The sequence below is a fragment of the Vanacampus margaritifer genome, chromosome 14 (assembly GCF_051991255.1).
Source record: "Vanacampus margaritifer isolate UIUO_Vmar chromosome 14, RoL_Vmar_1.0, whole genome shotgun sequence".
Lineage (NCBI taxonomy): Eukaryota > Metazoa > Chordata > Actinopteri > Syngnathiformes > Syngnathidae > Vanacampus > Vanacampus margaritifer.
In genome coordinates this window covers 457324-477180 of record NC_135445.1, presented here as the reverse complement: position 1 = coordinate 477180, position 19857 = coordinate 457324, and the positions used below count along the sequence as shown (strand labels likewise).

Here is a 19857-nt window from a genome sequence, read left to right as displayed (position 1 = left end):
AAACATTTATTTGCAATAAAACGTCATTGAGCAATTTCAAGAAAGTGGGCTAAATGATTGTAAACAGGACCATGTTTATATAATAAGAGGAATGGGAAAGTTTTTATGGATGTATGCAAAATTGCTTTATTTCCCCCAAACATGTTCATACATTTGTCATGTAATAAATAGACATGAGGAGGAGGCTGATTGTTCAAATCCTCTTCCTGTGCCGATTCAGCACTTTTTTTTTCAACCTCGCTTTCTCCCACACTGCAAAATGATTTTTTTTCATAGAATTTACAACACAAAAATGAATACAAATAAAAGAAAAAAAGCAAAGCTTGACACAAGCTGAAATGCGCTACAAGCTCACCGCTCGCATCGTGTTACGCAGCTCTTGGAGCTCGGATGGTGGAGCAAATCCTCAGGGAACAAAAATATATATATATTCATATCATATTCACAGTTAGCTTATGTACAGGTGTGAAACAGGCGAGAGGAATGAAGACGTTTCCACAAGAAACAATCTTTCCAAAAAGGGGGCGATGGAAGGTGACGGACTTCCTGTACACAGCGGACCTTCTTTTCCTTTGACTTAAAATTGTCATTCCTTTTACAGATCCCTGAAAATACCTTTTTTTTTTCTTAAATATTCAGTCTTTTTTTCTCTCCTAGAAAACATCTTAAAAGTGAGACCCCGTGTTGACGTATAAAAAAAATGGCAGATTTTCTGTACAAGTTTACAATATAAACAGAACGCAATTCTCCAGTATTGTGACAGCGAGCCAATGAGAAGCCGCGTCTGCCTGGCAACGCGGAAGTGCATTCAACATGGTTTTTTTTCTTCTTCTTTTTGCTACCGCAGGAACCGTTTGAACACTGACACGATAATACGCGATGAGCTCACCGATGCCTCAGAATGAGCCAAATCAATTCTGAAATGATTCACAGAAGCTTCAAGTTGAGCCTTTGTAAGTGATTTTGATGGTTGTTGAGTTTTATGCCGTGAACATGGAAAGTCCAAAAAAAATCTTCTGTATTATGAGCATTCTGGGTGTTGCCTTTAAACGGTTTCTGAGGTTTTATTTGTTTGTTGCGATATTAGTGCTCTTGTGGGTTCTACGACCTCCATCCCTGACCTACACAAATACTATTGAAGGGGAACATTTCCACTCGGGTACACTGTTGTTATGCCAAAAGCGTCACCTTTCGCCAGTGACAACACGCAACGGCTGTCCTGCTCAAATTGGCAACGTGCGTTTGTTTTCAATTTGGGTGTTTGTAATGACTCGAAGACAAAGTGTTAATCGAGATCCTGATCGCAATCAGGATGGATATGCCTTGGCAGAGGTCCTTCTAGGTGAAGTGGTCAACTCTTTTGCGATGGATTTGAGCCTCTGGTGGCCCTTTGTGAGCAACGAGGCCAGCGGGGCAGCCAAAGAAAACGAGTCAAACGCATGAAACAGCACCAGAAATTGTAAACCGTCAACATTGGCCGTTTTGTCCTCAGTTGAGCGTCCCCCGGCAGTTCTCGGCGCCGCACAAGCAGGGGATCTTCTCGTCCTCGATGGGGAACTTGTAGTCGTACGTGATCTCCTCGTTGACGTTGATGGCCTGCCGCGAGTAGATGACGATCTTCTTCTGCGACTCCACCGTGATCACCTTGGCGTAACAGTTGGGCTGCAAACAAAATCACACACACACATATATATATATATATGTGTATTGAATGAAACATAATTGACATGTGTAAGAGGAAGGACGCATGGGAGCAATGAATGGAGGGAGGAACAATTAGGACGGTGTAAAAGGAATGGCAGTAACAAAGAGGAGGAGAAAAGAAGCAAAAGGTTTTCTGGCCACTTTTCAGGTCCAGCTGGTGAAAGAATGAAAGAAGGAAGATTGGAAGGTCGGATGGAAGGAAAGCTGAAGGGAGGACAAAAGGAAAGACGGCGCTCGTCCAGAAGGACGCCGTCATGCGGTTTTGTTGACTTACATTGCAGCTGTGGTTGATGAAGCGCGCAAAGTTCCCGCACTTGGTGGCGTCGATGATGGTGTCGTGGTCCACTCGGAACATGTAACTGCTGCCGATGCCCTCCTCCTCGTAACGCTTCTCGCGCATGTCCGCGATCACCTGCACACAACAAAACACACGATTGGGCTTCAAAAATACTCACTTTGTCCAAAAAATAGGCAACTTTCATCGCATCAAATCATTTTAACCTCCTAAATGTCAACTTCAATCTACAAAAAAGTCAACTTTTCATCATAAAAAAAAAAAGACTGCTCAACTTCAATCTAAAAAAAAATATACGACTAAGTAAAAACTTTTTTTTTTATCCATCCCCAGAAATACAAAGTATCCTACTTTATTCTCATAAAATTACAACTAATGTAAATAAAATATGCATGTTTTTTTTCCTTAAAAAGGAACACGTTTCAAAAATATTCAACTTGTTATATAAAATTATGGTATAACTAAATGCTTGAACATTTATGACCATTCTAGAAAATATAGATACATTTTTCAGTTTTATTATCTTTATCTTTTGTCTAAGTAATAAAATTACAAGAAAAAAACAATTCAAACTAAAATTAAATAAACTGAAATTACGACGTCAAAAAAAAAATATATAAAATTATTATCTTAGAAAATATCAAACTTTTAACTTAAAAAAATATAACTTCATTCATGCAAAACAATCTAAAAATATTCATGTTCTTATTAAAAAATATATGCAACTTCATTTGCATAAAATGACATTTTTTTCCCCCCTAAACAATATTCAGCTTTTCACGTGAAAATACACAAAGCGAATCTTTGTCACAACTCTAACCCTAAAAAATGAAAACCTTCTTGACAAAATAGACAACTTTCAGAATATTAAGAATATCAGTGAAAATGTATGACTGTAAAATCCCGCGACCCCCCCAAAAAAAAAAATCCGTCTCACATTGTTTTGCTGTTTACCAGAACAGAGGCAGCAAACTTCAATCATAAAAATAAAGGTGTGCATAATTAGCTCCGTATGGGATATTTGACAAATCAGGTGTTGTGACGGTCTCACCTGTCTGATGTTTTGTCCCACGTACTCGATGACCATCTCGTCCGCAGCGATGGGCTCCAAAGCGAAAAGACCCCAGTCGTGGATGTGCGACTTGCAGAATCGGATCTTCTTCTTACGGAACTGGAAGTGCGGACATTTGTCGGCAACCGATTTTCTGATGCAAAGACAAACGTGTGCGTGTGCGTGCGCGTGCGTGCGCGCGTGCTCACCTTCAGCTGGTTGAACTTCAACAGGTCGCTGTCGCACGCAAACGATGACAACAAGCGCCGCTGCTCGGACCGCCGCTCGGAACCCGCCCTGGTGGAGGCGTGGACTTGCGCGGGAATACTCATGCCCTGAGAACAGAGGGATGGAAATTCAAACCGATTTTTCATTTGAAATCAGATCGATCAGATGAATTGCTGATGAAAAGAACGGCTTAGCGGCCGCCCGACCTGCGTGTCGACAGGCGGCTCCTCCGACTGCAGCCGCGTGCTCTGCAGGTACTTGATCTTGTCCTTCTTGTCGATCTTGTAGTAACCTTCGCTTCGGGCGCAGCCGGTCATGTGATCCCTCATTCCGTCATCTCGCCTCTTCTTCTTCACTCGAGGGATGTTGGTTTGTGTGGGGCGGTCAAGGAACAAAGTCTTTGGGCCGCAGAGCTCCGGCAGGAAGCAAAATGCACTCAACCGAATGGTTCGCTACTGCTGCCAACAGGGGGCGCTGTTACATGACCAAGCAGTTGGGCACAATTGGGAGGGTTTGCATCTTTGAGGAAACGTCATACCAAAATACGTCATCACCCAAAATATATGCACAATTGAGTGCCCAAAAAACCCACACTACTCTTTAAAAAACACTTCCACTTTTTTTTTTGGTTTTAATCTTGAAAAGATGATGATTATTATTATTATTTTTAAATCACAACTTTTATACAGATTTTTTTTAAAATTATTATTACTTAACTTTACTAAACTACTAAATAATCTTGTAATATTTCAGTTTTAATCTAAAAACATGACTTTCAATCTAAAATATATAAGGTATAGGCAAATTACTACTTGAATCTCAAAAAGATAACATTTATCAACTTTCATGAAAATAAACAAATACAATTTTTTTCTCCTAAAATCATGAAGTAAAACTTTTTTTATTCTAAAAAAAACATCTAATTACGATTTCATCAAAAAAACACAAAAGCTGATTTTTCTACAAATGAAGACTTTTTACTGACAAATCTACTATTTTATTCCTTAATTCTTTTTTGATGGTAGTGTTTTTCTTTTTTCTTTTCGTGACACTCATTCCAAAAAGCGGTGGTGTGTTGGACTTCCTTTCATTCACGCGTTTGCCGTCACCAGGCGGTCGGTGGCGCAGTAAAGGATATGCGGATGATTAACCCAAAGCGTGTCGTTGAGCCAGTCGTAGCCGTTGTCCTGCTGCAGCATCTCGTCGTACGTGACCTGCAGGAGTCGGATGTCCTCCTCGTCGATCCCCTCGTTCCAGATGTCGTACAAGATGGTCATCTCCTCAAAGTCGCTGCGTCTGGAGAAGTTGGATCGTGGCGGCGTGGTGACGGGGGACAGGCTGTCCAGGAGAAGCTCCTCCCAGCCTCGCCGCGTCCGCCGCGCCGGCTTGGCGGCCACGGGCGCCTCCTCTTCGTAGGACAGGAAGCCGTCTTCCGCTTCGGGCAGCAGCGCGGTCTGAGGTGGCCCCGCTCCCAAGTCGGGACTCAGGCCGTCGGGAGACTTGGCGCAGATTCGCACATCTCGCAAAGGAGTCGATCCGGGCGACACCTCCGAAGACTCGGAGAGGAGGGGAACCTTTTTCCCTTTGGGTCTTCCGGGTTTCCGTTTGGACTGCATGCCGTCCGAGAGCTCGGCTTCCCCCGCCGGGAAGCCTGCGGGAATGTCTCCGGAGAGACCGGCCGGATGCTCCGTACCTGTTGACGAGGCTTGGTTAGCTAAGACGCTGACGGGGGGCTCCTTAAACACAGGACGATCGTCCAGGCTCTCGGAGGAGATCTTCCGATTAAGCGCGGCGCGGTCAGGGAAGACAGGGGTGAAGGTTAAGTCTCGGCCCGGAGTGCGAGGGACTCCGGCGCTGAGGACAGGAGACTGAGCAGGGTAAGAGAAAGGACTGCCGGGAATGTGCGGCGAGCTGAGCATCAGGCTGCTCCCCGACAGCGGGGCGTCGCTACCTGGCGTGTTGGGCACCGTGTCCGTGCTCTGGGACTTGCCCAGACCGCGGGCTCGCTCCATCAGGTCTCGACCGGGCGTCCTGGGAACGTCCTCGTCCGTGGGCAGGCGAGCCCGCGGGTGGAGGTCCGAGGGCGGGTGGAGGAGGGAGCCAGATTCTACTGTCGGGCGAGGCGGGAGAGGGAGGTGCATTAAGGAGGCGGGAGCGGGTTGGGGGGCGGGGGCTTTGGGATGGAGGTGGGGCGGGGTTAATCCGCCCGGCGTCGCGGCCGCTCCCTCGGCCTCCGCTTTACCTTTGGCTTTGCTCTCCTGGTCGCTGTCGGAAGGAAGGGCGCCCGTTGGTGTGGCCGGCCGCAGGTTCTCCCGAGGTTCCGACTTCACGGTGCGACTTTCATTGCCGCTCATGTTCTCCTCTTTGGCTGCAAAATCAGAAGCTTTGTGTCCTTTATTTAGGTAAAAAAAGCAAACGGTTTGCATGCAAGGAAAAAAAAAAAGGGGGGGAAAAAGTGCGAATGATAAATACTACAATTTCAATATTGTGAAAATATATCAAATTTGGTCAGCAAATTTGTAAAAATAAAAATAAAATGTTATTCAAAGCCTGAATTTTTTTTTGTGCTGATTCAGAATGTGCCTTCATTTTCTCCCCTCTAGTGCATCAGCTTTTTATAATAACAGCACTATAAAAAATAAAAGTTCCAGCAAAGATTGATGTTATGCTGTAAAGCCAGTTGTTGCCATTATAATAAGAAGTCAATTTTCAGCTTCTTTTTTTTTTTTTTTTTTAATGCAACAGACGTAATAGGACTTATTTCAGCTGTGCTAAATGTCGGTCGAGCGATCCCACCTGGAACAACTTTGGGCGACGTTGGCTTCACTTCCTTCGTTATCGTCTCCTCAGGACTTGCTGGTCTGAGTTTCACTTTGCCGCTCGGCTCCTCCGTAGCGTCCCCGACAGAGACCGAAGGAGGACTGGGCGGCTTGAAGTCCGTCTCTCCCTCGTCCGCTGAAGATGAAGACGAGGAAGAGGACGAGGAGGTCTTGGTGGCTTTGCCCGCATCGTTGTCTTCCGTCTCCACCTCCGAGACTTCCTCTTCTGAGCTCAGCTCGTACTCGGAGGAGTCCGAGCTGCTGGTCGACGAGGAGTCCGAGCTGCTCTTGGACGACGCCGAACTCTCCGACTCTGCGGAAGACGACGCGGTGAGATGATAAAGTGCCGAACAGCAGGAAAAGAATGCCAATATGTGATTATCAATAACAAGTCAATAGAGTACCATCATCGGAGGAATCTGACGACGCGCTCCCACTGGACGAGATTCGGTCCGCTTCCTCGTCAACGCTCTGCTAAAACAAACAAAAAAAAAACAATCAACCAATCTACACATCTATCAGTGGTGCAACAAAAAGAATTCTAATCCGGAAATTGCTTTTGATGGATCAAACAAAGTGAATCGAATCGTTACACTTTAAAATAGCGATGATTTATTGTTTAATTAAGTTAGTAGTTTGATCATTTGGCTTCACTCGGCAGAGAGCAAGCGGCAATTAAGTGAGCACGCAGAATGGCGGCATGCGTGCACACCTCGGTTATGTTAGTAACCACATCAATCATATGGAAACTTGTCATTACAGTCAGGTTTCTTTTTAAAACGCAATGATTCAATTCATCCCATAATGGGTTTTTTTTTTTGCGATTTTACATCGTTTTTTGGTTACAATATCCACAATTGCGATGTCACTGTACGTACTTTTCCTGGCGACGGCCTGTCAGTGGGCGCCGTCTCGTCGGCTTCCTCCTCAAGGTCGCCCAGCGACTCCTCTTTCCCTGATGTGTCCGCCTCCTCCTCGCCCTCGCTGTCCAGGTCGAGAGGGCGCGAGTGACGCCGCTTGCTCGAAACGCCGTCGGCGTCCATTTTGGAGTCGTCCAAGCGGAGCTCCGTCGGATCTCGATCGCGTTCTGATGGCGATAAACGAGCAATAACATTATTGACCAAAATCCAGCAATTCCAAAATAGCAACGACAAAAAAGTACCTTCATCCTCCAGCTCGTCATCCACGGGCGTGGAGGGCCGAGCTCGTTTGTTCTCCCCCGCGCTGACGGCCTCTGGCGGGTCCTTCCTTTTCACCTGCGTGCCACATTCCAAGGCTTAAAACCAAACGCTGCTGCGGACGAGTTTGGGAAAACCAAAGCCCAGAACCGCTTGAGCTACCTTGAAGGAGGGCAAGCGGATGGCCCCTCGCAAGCCGATTCCGAGTCCCATGCCCTCGTACCCCAAGCCCTCGCCCTTGTGCCAGTTCTCCAGCAGACTTGAAGCGATGGTCTCTTTGGGTTTGGGCCGCTCTTCTTCTTTGCCCTCCGCACCTTTGACGGGAGTCGAGGATGCCTGCGACAAGAACGTTTGGCAAAATTCCATATGAAACTTATGGCATGTGTTTGCGATATGCATATTGCACGGGCCAGTATCGGGATGGATATTTTTTCGATATATTTTGCAGCCCCAACTTGAACAATATTTGGGCACAAAAGCAAATTTCAAGGCATTAAGAAAAAAAGACTTGCCTTTGCCGAGCATTCCTTTTTGTCCCACCACTCGTCGAAGGCCCGGAAAGCCACCACCTCCACCATTTTGCGGTTGAGGTCCCGCTTCATGATGGCCTTCAGTTCTTTGACGATGACTTGCAGCACGCCTTCAACGGTGGCCTTGTGGGGGTCCTCCTTTTTGGTCTCGTATCCAGGAGGCGGGACGGTCGGGTTGAACTTGGGCATGCTGGGATGCTGCCACTGCTGTCCCGCCGTCCCCGCGGCGCCAGCATGCGCGGCGGCCCCCATGGATAGATGTTGGTACGGTGCGGCAAAGGGCCCGGAGGCGGCGCTGTCCAGGAAGTGCGGGTACGGGTAAGGGCCGCGCGTCTGCGCCATGCGGCTCAGCATCTGCTGCTGCATCTGGAAGGACATGGGAACCGTGCTCCACTGTTCCCAGCGCAAACAGTTCATCAGCTCCATTTGGACCATCGGGATCATGCCGGGCCCGTAGTGAGCCATGTGGGGCAGCATGTGCGGGTGCACGGCCAGGTGAGCCGGATGCCCCGGCACGGCGCCAAGGTGGTGGTGGGGCATGGCGAAGCCCGCCTGGTGGGCCAGGTGGGAAAAGCCAAGCGGCGGCAGCGCCAGGGTCGGGATGGGGGACACGGCAGAGTTGACCACGATGCCTTTGCTACAGTCGCCGCCGGCGATCGGCGTGCCGGGCATCTCGTCGTCTGAGATCTCCATGTCTTCTCCGGACGATTGATGACTCTGGGGGGAAATGGAAGAGAGGTCATCACAAACCGGTTCTTCACCACCGCCACTGCCACGCTATTAAAATGACATGTTGGAAATATTTTGAGTAAATTAAAGACTTCTTCTTTTTTTTACACACTATTTTTAAACAAAATACTGAATATTTGGTACATTAATTGCATAAAATAAATAAATGTTCTTAGCAAGTTAGAGTGCCCCATCACTGGTGAGCTATTTTTAGAACAGACCCGTGGGCTACTTATGTCGTCCTTGGGGTTAACTAGTACACACTGGCACAATGTTTAGTATTTTGAAATGGACAATGCACATGAACCAGAAGTCATCTGTGTCACTGTGTCTCTTTTGTCTAATCTCCCTCGGACCCCCAGCTCTCTGATCGCCAAGGAGGAGAAAAAAATGGTTAATTGGAGGCAAAGGCAGCTGGTTGACGCAACTCTGGAAGCAGCTAATCGTATTTGTGCCCTGCTTTGACGTCCCTTCTAACAAGAAAAGAAGAGCTCATCAGAGATGGGAAATTCAGGTCCAGAAAGTACGGTAAAAACCCGGCCACAGTTTGGCTTTAGCCACAGAAGCTTCTATCCAGCTAGCAGGCAAACGAGCTTGGGTGAGTGGCACGAAGCGCCCGCACCTACAGCCAAAGTTTTTACTTTCTCAAACAATATTTCCCATCTCTGGAGCTCTTTACGCCACAACTAATCTCAAGTAAGTTAGCAAGCTCGCTTCGCCTCTCGTTTGAACTGTGCAAGGGAAAGTTCTCTTTTCACTTCCTCAAAATGATGTCATCAAATAGGATCCCTTTTCTTGACCACGTGAACCGTGACTACTACTTCCTGCCCACAACCCCAAAAACGATCAAAACATGACAGAGTAGTCAAAAGAAGAGCATTAAGGATTTAAGTTAGCATTTTTCAGTTAAATATGACACCATTTTAAAAAATAAATAAAGAACAAACTACTTCAAAACATTCCATCAATTTAGAACAAAAAATAGTTGTGAACGCAACAATGTGCAGGAGTGGCGCGGCTACACAAATGATGTGTTTGCTTTGTAATAACTGAAATGTGAGAAGACGCGCGAAAGCAGGAAGTGTGCCACTGGACGGGCCAACAGCCAAACTTGGGTTTTCCTCCTTTTCCGGCAAGACCGTGTTGAAAAGAGGAAAGCAGCCGAGCTTCTTCATCGCACCCGCGTCGTGTGCAGCAGATAACAAACCCCTTCGAGAAAGCGCCGTGTTACGCGGAATTGTTTACACAACACAAATGACCAGAAAATGCAAATTCTGGAGGAATTGCATGTGAAGGCGGAATGAAATTGTAGTCGCACTTAAAGTCAAAATAAGCAAGATTAATAAGATGCGTGTCAACACTTCTCAGCTAATAAGTATTTGTTTATGGCGGTGGTGGGCGTGGCATGTGCACATGTGCAGAATGGTGCCAGGTCAGCTCTACCGCAATCTGTGCCATGAACAACCCTAAAGTCTTTTAACAAGCGAACCCTTTGAAATGGACCTCTCGGAGTTCCGAACTCAAAAGTCAGCATTTTTGCCATCGCAAAGACGGCGCTTACCGTCTCCATTTTGTCCGCTCGAGGATGCTCCTCATTGACTTGTCTGTTGCTCTCGTGGTCGAGGGGAGAGCAGCTGGTCTTGACCAGCGAGGCGGTCCCGGGAACGGCCTCGTCGTCCTCGTCAGAGTCCGGCAGCGGCGTGGGACTGATGTCCTCCAAGCCCGTGCTACAGGGTCGGGAGTTGGCTGCTGCGCCGCCCGTGTACGGCGCGATGGGGGAAAGCTGCGAGGACGAGGAGGAAATGGGACTGCCCTCCATTCGCACCTCCGTGTCCGAGTCTCGCTCGGCCAGGAAAGGCAGTTTAGTCCTTTTCTCCTTCAGCAACATCTCGATGCGCGAATCCAGGCTATTGCGCTCGGGATCGGCGGCGGGCGAGCCGGGCGACGGGCAGTCTTCGGGCGTCCTGGGAGGAGGCGTCCTAGGATGGGGTCCCGGTTGCGGCGGAGGCTCTGGCATGGGAGGGGTTTCCGGTCCATCCTTCAAGGGCAAAAAGTCGGTGGGTGCGGCCGGCGGCGGCTGAGGGGGCCGCTGGTACTCGCCCTCCCTTTGGGACGGGTGATAAAACGGCTCGGACGCGGGGAACGCGGGAGGCAAGGGAGCCTGGTAGGGCGAGAAAGCCGACTTGAAGTTGGGCGTGGCGGCAGGCGGTGCCGTGTAGGAGAAGGAGGGGGTCGAAGGCGGGGGTTCAGGCGGGGTGAGGTGGTGCTGCTTAAAGGGCGCGTGCTCGGGCGTGGCGCTGCGGTACATGTTGCTGCGGTAATGAGGCCTCTCGGGTCTGCGATTGTACGCATCCTGGAACTTGCTCTCGTGCCGGCGCGACTTGTAGCCTCCCGAAGTCTCCGCCCGGCCTGACTGGTACGCGGGCGTGGACTGGCGGCTGGAGTAGCTGGAGTCTTGGGAGAAGGGCGTGCCTGCCTGGCGCGGCGTCCCCTGGGACTGGGGGGTGTCCGGCCTCAGGCTGGAGTAGCCCGTCTCCAGGGACAGCGGCGTGGTCGAGGTGCTGCTGCTCGCCGGCACCGAGCCCGCCGCCGCAGCCGCCGCCGACAGGCTGCTCTCCGACAACCTGCGAATGGGCTCGCATGCCTTTGCGGGGGACAGAAAGAAAAAAACATTTCAATGCCAGGCATGACATGTGAGAACCAGCCTGCAAGTACGTCATCCGGACCTCAGTGGGCAAAATTTAACCCAGAAATGTTCACAATACAAAAGGTTCATCTCGGTTAAAGAGCACACCGTAAAAAATCATTCTCTTCATTTCAGATAACACATTGCAACATTTCAGTGGGTTTAGCAGCGAAATTTGGAAAGAAAGTAGGAATGATTGGAGATCTCAAGACAAGGCGCTTTCAAAAACACAGAACATAAAAAACATGAACACAATCGGAACAAGCCAAGACATCTTTTTTCCCATTTCTACACACACTCTTGATGTTTAAAGCGGTTACAGATGAAAGAGGAGCGAATCGGTCTCCTTTCGACAGTTGACGAGCGACGTCATGATCGCAGCATGACGTCACACACGTCTGCTACGAGCCCATTTTGAAAATAAACCAGCAGCTTCAACTCATCGACTCAAATGAATGACATTTGATACAATTGTAATGTTGCGGACTGTAATGTTAACGTCCCCGTAAAAATACAACTACGATATCCAGGATGTTCAAAACTATTATTTGAAACCCCCCAGTGGCAGAAAAAAAGAACTTGCCGACTGGCGTTATCAGGGTGCAGCATTAGGTCAAAGGGCACGTTTGAAAGCTTTTGAAAGAGAAAGACTCTAAAGTGTGCTGACATTTGAGCTCAGCAATTCAGCGCAAAGGCTCGAACTGCATCCGATTGATACGAAAGAGCCTCCTGCAAGTGGAAGGATTTGTTTGTTTTTTGTCTTTACCAGTAAAGCTTCTGCCAGGCTCCGAGGGGAAACTTCTCTCGCTTCCTCGCCACCGACAGGCAGCGTCCGCGGCGTGTAGCTTCCGTTCATCAGGAGCTGGAAGTACCGGAGGCGATTCTCACCTGAGGAGCACATGACACACGGGAGGGAAATGTGATGAAGCCGCCTTTGTTACAATTCATTTGGAATCAATTGTTGACACTGCGGGGACGGCTGAACACAAAACTCAACATCATGTGGAGGAGCTGAAAAGCACAAGTGTGGATTTGACAACTTCTACAGACTATGCATGACTCCCTGCTTCTTACTAGAGGGCGTTCAAACCTCCACTGGAACCAAAACAAAACGTGATTGTTTACTATCCCCTTGAGAAATTATGAAAATAAGGAGTAAAAAGTTGTTCAGATGACATTTCAGGAGCGCACGGGGGTTGATTTCATTTCAAATGATAAATCACAAAATTGAGTCCTCGATATACTGTAGGCCTTACAAAAAAGAAAGAACACTACAGTTTGAAAAAAAAATAAATTAATACAATAAGAGACTTTAAACAAACGATAAAAAGTCATGCAAAAATGTTATGGTAACTGAAAAAGGGTGACAACAATTTTGGAAAAAAAAGTTGAACATTAGGTCCTAAACTTAAATTGTGCACAAGCTGTCTTAAAACAAAACAAAACACTTAATCGCGACTCTTCACTTAATCCATACATTTCGCTTTATGGTCTCTCTGTCCTTGCTCAATACTAATTTAAAATTTAATTTAGAAAAATTAAAATCCTGATTCTGATTGTTAATTGGAGACCTCTAGTGGTCACAAGAAACAACGCAAGTTTAGTTTGCTTATGCCTTGGGTGGTTCTGGATCAGAAGTTGCAACAAGTACATCTGCTTAAATTCACCAAATCCAACCACAGCAAATAGTGCCCAGAGTGTCACTGTTATTTGCTTTGATGTTTTAGTTTGCACTGATGTCGAACGGCACCGTTATCTTTCAAATCTCTCAATTTGGTAATTTGGTGCAAAAAAAAATGAAAAAATGTAGGGAGCAGAAATGCAGTGGCGACAGATGGCAAACAATTGTTCAACAAGGAGATAAGAGGAAAACAGCCTGCAAGCTGTCAATTCCCGACGGTGTTGACGTTACTTTGGGCAAGATGTGAATCCCAAAATGCCTCCTCGTTGGCATTGTAAATGACAAACTGTTCTCCATTATCCTTACCGGGTTAAACAAAGGAAATGATCGACACACTTTAATGTTACACATTAAAGTAGCACTTAGGAACTTTTCATCTTAATAAAATATTTTCAGAACTCTTCTGATGAAACATGGGCTTAAAACTAGTTGATTGGTACCTTTGCCATGGCCTGAGGGGAACAGTATCATTTTTACTGGCACTTGGCAACTTTGAGGAGGATGGTAGGAACACTGCCACACAAAAAACGACAAATGTGCTGACTGCCTGCTGGCATACGTCACTTGCCCTTTCCCCATTTGTTACAAAGATAGAAGTCAATTTGAATGTCCACGCTCAATGGCATAAAAATGAGGTCTACCTTCAAGGCATAACATTACCGCTTTTGTCCATATGGTGGCGCCATAATCAACATAAACTGAATGTTCCTTAGTGTTGCTTTAAAGTCCACTAACTAATTGTTCAATGCAAAACGCCATTGAGGGGCTAACAAACCGAGATGCAACACATGCAGACATAATATAATAATATTCAGTGGCATCCATTCTTTATCCTCTGTGAAAACTGACCGTTACTGCAGTTTACTGAGCAGCAGTGACTGTTTTTTTCATGTGTATGTACTGACCCCTGGTGGCCAAGGCGCAAACGCCAGAAGGACTCACAAAATGAATGAAAGCATGAATCATAATACACAGCTGTAAAGTGCTAGTTTTCTTATATCTAAAAAAAAGAACACACTATAATAAGAAGAATTTTAAAAAAGTGTTTGTTTTATGGGGGGCTGAAACAAACGAATGGCATTTCCGCTTATTTAAATTGGCAGAGATGCTTTCAGATACAAGCGTTTCAAGGAACGAGCTTCGTCACGGAACAGGGAACCAATGCAGCGCTGTCGTTCCCATGAATGAACGGATTGCTTTAAAGTGAAAATGCTTCAAATGGATCAATAGATACAAATCACACATTTCAACTAAACGTTGAATCTACCTGCGAATGACAGCAGAGCGGGTTTGCAGCGGTGGCGACAGGCTGTTGAGTGTGTGTTTACAGGGCTGAAATTAGGCTCACTAGGGAGTAGATGGCGCCCTCAGCCAGGGGCTTGTGGGAGCAGGGATTACATTCAATCAAATTCAATTAGCCCTCAGTCTCCAAGCAATGCAGGTGATCACATGACAGCCGTCGCCCAAAGTAAGCCAGATGTCATAAGTGGAGACGCGGCTGTGCCACGGGAGTTTGTTTACCTTTGGGGTCCAGCTCCACGTGGATGATGTTTCCCATCACGGACGTGTTGTGCAGCATCTGCACGGCCGCCTTGGCGGCTTTGACGCTCTCAAAGACCACCTTGGCGATGCCCAGGTGCTTCTTGTTCTTGGGGTTGTAAAGGATCTCCACTCCCTCTATGTCGCCAAACTTCTTGCACATGTCCGTCAGGAAGCCCTCGCGGATGTTGTCGTTCAAGCGGGCGAATGTCACCTCCTTCGGCGGCACGGGGCCAATGTAATAATCGTCGATCTTGGGTGAGGGATGGGGAGGTTGCAGAGGGGATTTAAGAGGCAGATCATGCTGTCAGACAAGATGCCATTTGATGAAAAGCTAAAAACTAAATCTTAGAGGGGTTGATTTGACAAATTTGCTGGTACTATAACGTAATAATCAACATTTGCTGTTTGTTGGCCTTCACAGGACTGTGAATAGGATGGTGCACAAATGCAACAGTTGCCCTACAATTCACCACAAATGCTAATACAAAAAGTAAACATTTGTTCAAATTATAAGTAGCAAATTAGATATTAGTGCCCCCCACCCACACACTTTTAACATACAGCACAGTTGTCCCAGAAAGCTTTCAGATGGGCAAGGGGGTGTGTCTGGAACTTTTGACAAGCTCTGCTTTCTTCCCCCACCTCTACCCCAAGGAAAATACTTGCTGGCAAGACTACCTTAAACTTGGGCACCGGTAGGTCCGTTTCTTTGTATTTGGTCCATAGGCGACCGATCCTCGGGTCTCGGACGCTGTCCACCGGTGGCATCCCCGGGTTCTGCGGAAGAGGGGGAGCACATTGCTGTCATCCACTTAAGCATTTTCTCACTCCGACGACAAGTAAACAAAGTCACATCGAGTCGCTTTTGCTTTTTAGGCCACCGCGATGATGGCGTTCGAGTCCAGGGGGGAGAGGGTCCCCCATCATGGAGGTCGCCTCCTCGGTTACTCACACCGGCGGCGGTGCACTTACGGGCATGTTGAAAGAGTGTCCATCGTAGCGAAACAGCTTGTGCGATCCTTTCTTGAGCGCCGGGTCGATGATCAACTTGAAACTTCTCCAGTGGTGACTCCGCTTCTCTGCCGAGCCGGGATGACTGTCCGTGCCGTTGGCCAGCGCTGAAAGCACACACACGGGCAGGCAAAGCCGAGCTAACGTGAGGCAGCGACGGCTAAAGCACGGACGCTCGCTCGGTGCCGTTACCGCCAGTTACCCACCGCCAGTACCTTCCGCGACCGCGACACTTCCACCAAAAACGTTACACATGCGTGACTTTGTGTTGCTCGGCAAGGCGATTGGGAGAAAGGTGGAGAAAGGTGGAGAAAGAGGGGGGAAAAGCTTACTTGAACTCTGCTTTCTGCCATGGTCCTCGTACAATTTGTTTCTCTCCCCCGGCTTGGACATGTTTCGCCCCGATCGAGGGATTCCTTCTTGTTGAATCAGTGAGATAAAGGGGAATCGCTTTTCGCCCCGCTCACATTACATGATTTAGCTGGAAGAAGGCTGGAAGTGGCTCCTTTTTGAGCGAGAGCCCGCACATATTGTGTGGCTGCCGCTCGAGTCTGTGCTGCTGTGTGGAGGAGCTTCGGCAGGGTACGGTAGCTTCTTTCTGTCTCTCCCACAATACTGCGATTAGCTTAGCTTAGCTTAGTTGGCTTTGGACGCACGTCGAAACGACAGGCGCACTTTCGCCACGACAACTACAACCCGCTCGTGGAATAAAGACAAAGGCGTCGTGCAACGTGATACGCTAAGAACTCCCCGTTAAAAAAAAATATATATATAATGCGCGTTTAACTTATTTTTGAAAATGTTTCCACATTTTTCCGTGTCGGGTTGACAGTCTCAACACGCCTGTGACGAATCTGCCTCTACTCGCACTGAGCAGACAGACAAACGTTCGATAATAACTCGTTAGAATCGCCACCGAAATGTGAATAAAACATTCATTAAAAAAAATGTCCAACGGCTATTTCCTTGTTTTTATAAAACAACAATAATCAACATGTGAGTAAACTGGCAGCTGCATCACCGCAAAGAAATACTGTAGTGTCTTTTCCCGTCGTAAACGTCACCCGACGCCGTGTTTACGTTTCATTTAACATTATATCACTTGCTTTTGGTTGTTTTTATTGCAGGTAAAGAGTTTTGTTTGACATTGCCTGACAAATCTATTAGTATCGCCAACAAAATGTGACTTAAAAAAAAAATCTGGTAGCCCTGGACGGACAACCATTTAAATGTGTTTTAAAACAAAACATATTTAAGCAGGTGCTTTTATGCACGAGTGTATTCAAAGTTAATTTTCCTTATCATAATTGAAATATCTATATCTATACCTCGAAATTTGGCCTGGGTATTAATAATTTCACTGTAATGTAAATGTAAATAAACTAAAAAACATCTATCACTCCATCTAATTAATCTACACCCCTATTTGAATTTAGATTTTTTTTTTAGATATAAAAAAACACCAACATAAATTATTTTAATCCTTTAACACTAATGTGATGGATAACCTCTACAGGTCAATTGTAAAAAAAATATATATATATAAAAAACCTTTCAGAGGGCAAGTAAAAAATAACGTAGTTGTGGTTACACAAGTGCCCACCCTCTTATCACTAGAGATGTTTGTTTTTAGACTTAACATTCAAACTCATGTTAAATGGGAGTCAGCACACACCCTTACAGCATTTAAACTGCTACAGATTAATCCCAAAAAAAGTTCAGCTGTTTTTCTTCACTTTTTATTTTGTTTACAAGCAGCCGGCAGGTTTTGTGCTAACACTGATTGCTATTTGAAAGCGTTCATAACTCCATCCAACTTCTCTAAGATGCTAGCTGAAGAAAAACAGCCCCTTCGCTGTAGGTATGGTATTCTTTTGGCGACGAGCGGCATTTTGTTTGTGCAGCAGACCCTAACACATTTTCCCCTCAGGCAAACCATTACAAATGGGGGGGGGGGGGGGGTCAGCAGGTAGCACTTGACAGGAAGACAATAATGATGATGTTCTTTTAAATAAGAAAATTATTGTATGACTGTTATAATGCAAGGCAAATTTCTTTCTGTGACTGATGCCTCGAAATGCACCACACAATAAACACAAGAGATTACTGAGTTGCTAAAGACGTGACTTTGTGTTTGTATTTTGTTTTCAGGATTTTGTTTTTTGTTGTTGTTGCTTTTAAGGGCAAGCAAGAGGTTTTGTTTGACATTTCCTGCTGTATTTTCTCCCAGTGCTCGGGCAATTGGCTGGTTAACAGCGGGCAGCCTAGCCAGCCAATCAGCGCGCAGCTGAAAGAGGCGCCGTCTGCTATTAGAGGGAGGCACAAGAAGTCCTTCAACACACAGCAGAGAGAGGGGGCCTGAAAGCTCTCTCTCAGCAGCCATTTTCCTAAAAAAAAAACACAGGGACTTAATGGCCTACATGGGTTTCCTTTGTTCCAAAAAAGGATCTTACACTCGCTTTCCTCACCTCTCATGGACTATGATAAGATCCTATGATTGCTTCCTTTGAAAGGGACTGAGAAGAAGGAAGAGAATGTACTGGATGTAATTACCCTGTGAACATTTTCAGCCTTTTTTCCTCTGCTTGGAATCATCCACCTTTGTCTTAAGCCAGGCCACATGGCACTCCCATATAAGACTAGTTTTCTTGTTTTAAAATAAATGTAAATAAACTGCTAGATGACTTTAAGAGGGGGAGAAAAACAGTTAAAGTATCTAAATGTGTAGTTGAGGCCTTGTATGAATAGCAATGAGTAAGTCCAATTTTCTGATAATATGCCATGTTTGTTTGCTTGTTGTGAATAAGGCATGCAAGTTATTGCTCATTAAACTATTCTTGTCCTAAAACCAAGTAAGCCTTTTGTAACATCATTGTTCAGTATGTTAGCCTCTGCAGTATTTGAATACCAGTGTTGGTCATTGTTGGCCTTATGTTGGTTACAATTTCACCATTTAATTCAGCACCCAACTGCTTTGATTAATGGCTCTCAACATTTTCTCCCACAACAGAAACTGATGGATTTTTGGAGACTGCTCTGGGCAGGATTGGTTTGTGCTGCTCCCATTTCCCATTTCAAAACGGCCAAATCACCTTGCTTCAAGGGCACATTTCATTTCCCCAAACATGTCTACTCGGCAGCCACTGCAAAGCGTCCCAAGCCAGAGGAGAAGGGACCACGGTTGAAGATATTTACCTCAAATGCAGTGAACAGGCCTATATGATGCAAGTACAGGAGTAACGATTTCAGCTCCATCTTCGGACCCTCCAACAATGTCATTAATAAGGGATGGGGAGACGTCTCCTGAAAAGGAAGGACTCCATTAGCACAAAAGATAGAGCTCTTTTAAAAAGAAAAAAGAAATCATGAGTGCTTCTTGCCATTGCCTCCCAGCTTGTGAATAACGCATCTTCAACCATCATCTGTTTGGGCAATATGCAAACCATCTCTCTCTCTGTCTCTCTCTCCTTGAAGACAGGATAACATCAACGTTAAAAAGCTTTTCCACATCGACCACTCACTTAAGCATCATCACCACATTAAAACTACAAGGAAATGTTGTTTGGAAAGGTAATTGATTTTTACACTTTTCACTCACTCTTTGCCTGTTTTTGTTGTTGTTTTTTTTAATCTACATGTAGGCATTCTCATAAGAGAAAAGTGAGCATTTGTCAAGTGAGCTTCAACATTTTTCCATAGCAACTTATGTAACATTTTGTATTTGTCAATATTGTAGACTTACAGCTGGTATTCAAAAATATGTAATCCAAGCCTGTAAAACGCAAACGAATCTTAATTGGGAGAAATCTTGGGACTTTTCACTGCTCCCCCTTTGTCCAATAGTCATTTAGGTGTCGTGTAGGTTTAAAAGTGACGAGCAGTTTCTCAGCTGTACTCTCTCTCAAAATGGCTTCTCAGAACACGCACACACACAATGCAGCGCACTTGTGCTTCAGACTGGGTGGGTGAGGTCCTCTCTCGTTCTGGAGGAAGAGCACTTCAAGGGGGTGGGGGAGGGGAAAATCTCGACGCTTCCACACTCAAAACGGGGCGTTTTTTACTCTACGTGTCATTGGAATGGGAATGGACGTACACGACCGAGATGAATTGACAAAGAATCGCCGAAAGAGGGGAATAAAAGATGGCGACGGTTGAGGCTCACTGACTGCAGAAGCGGAAGGCGGTAATCCGATAGCTGTGGCGGGGGTTGCCGTGGCAACACGCGGCTCAGCAACCCCCTTCCGAAATGCCTTATTAGGTCATGGGAAGTCTCCATACAACGGCTTTGTTGTTTATCGAAGTGGAACAAAACAACCTGGGGGAAAATGTCAGCGGAGGCCAGAAAACACAGTAAAGTAGTAGTAAAATGCCAATAAAACAAAAATGGATACGCTAGTTTGGCG

At 46.2% G+C, this 19857-nt stretch overlaps 1 protein-coding gene across 7 annotated transcripts; it reads right to left on the bottom strand.

Moving 5' to 3' along the window:
* Positions 1–81: 81 nt before the first annotated feature.
* setd1ba (SET domain containing 1B, histone lysine methyltransferase a) lies at positions 82–19394 on the bottom strand. Of its 7 annotated transcripts, XM_077542883.1 has the most exons (20): positions 19197–19394; positions 18835–18921; positions 18650–18757; positions 15416–15561; positions 15122–15220; positions 14423–14693; positions 11987–12108; positions 10096–11178; positions 7788–8522; positions 7438–7611; positions 7260–7353; positions 6976–7184; positions 6502–6571; positions 6075–6410; positions 4418–5646; positions 3485–3652; positions 3260–3385; positions 3051–3170; positions 1979–2116; positions 82–1662 (listed from the first exon to the last, which is right to left on the bottom strand). In XM_077542883.1, the coding sequence occupies exons 4-20, from the start codon at positions 15419–15421 to the stop codon at positions 1489–1491; spliced, it is 5154 nt and encodes a 1717-aa protein (XP_077399009.1). In that variant the 5' UTR covers positions 15422–15561; positions 18650–18757; positions 18835–18921; positions 19197–19394; the 3' UTR covers positions 82–1488. The 7 variants fall into 7 exon arrangements, with proteins under 7 accessions (XP_077399009.1, XP_077399010.1, XP_077399007.1 ...); XM_077542884.1 differs by lacking the exons at positions 18650–18757; positions 18835–18921; positions 19197–19394 and adding an exon at positions 15787–15936 and having other exon boundaries at positions 4418–4971; positions 5230–5646; XM_077542881.1 differs by lacking the exons at positions 18650–18757; positions 18835–18921; positions 19197–19394 and adding an exon at positions 15787–15936 and having other exon boundaries at positions 4418–5388; positions 5521–5646.
* Positions 19395–19857: the final 463 nt, after the last annotated feature.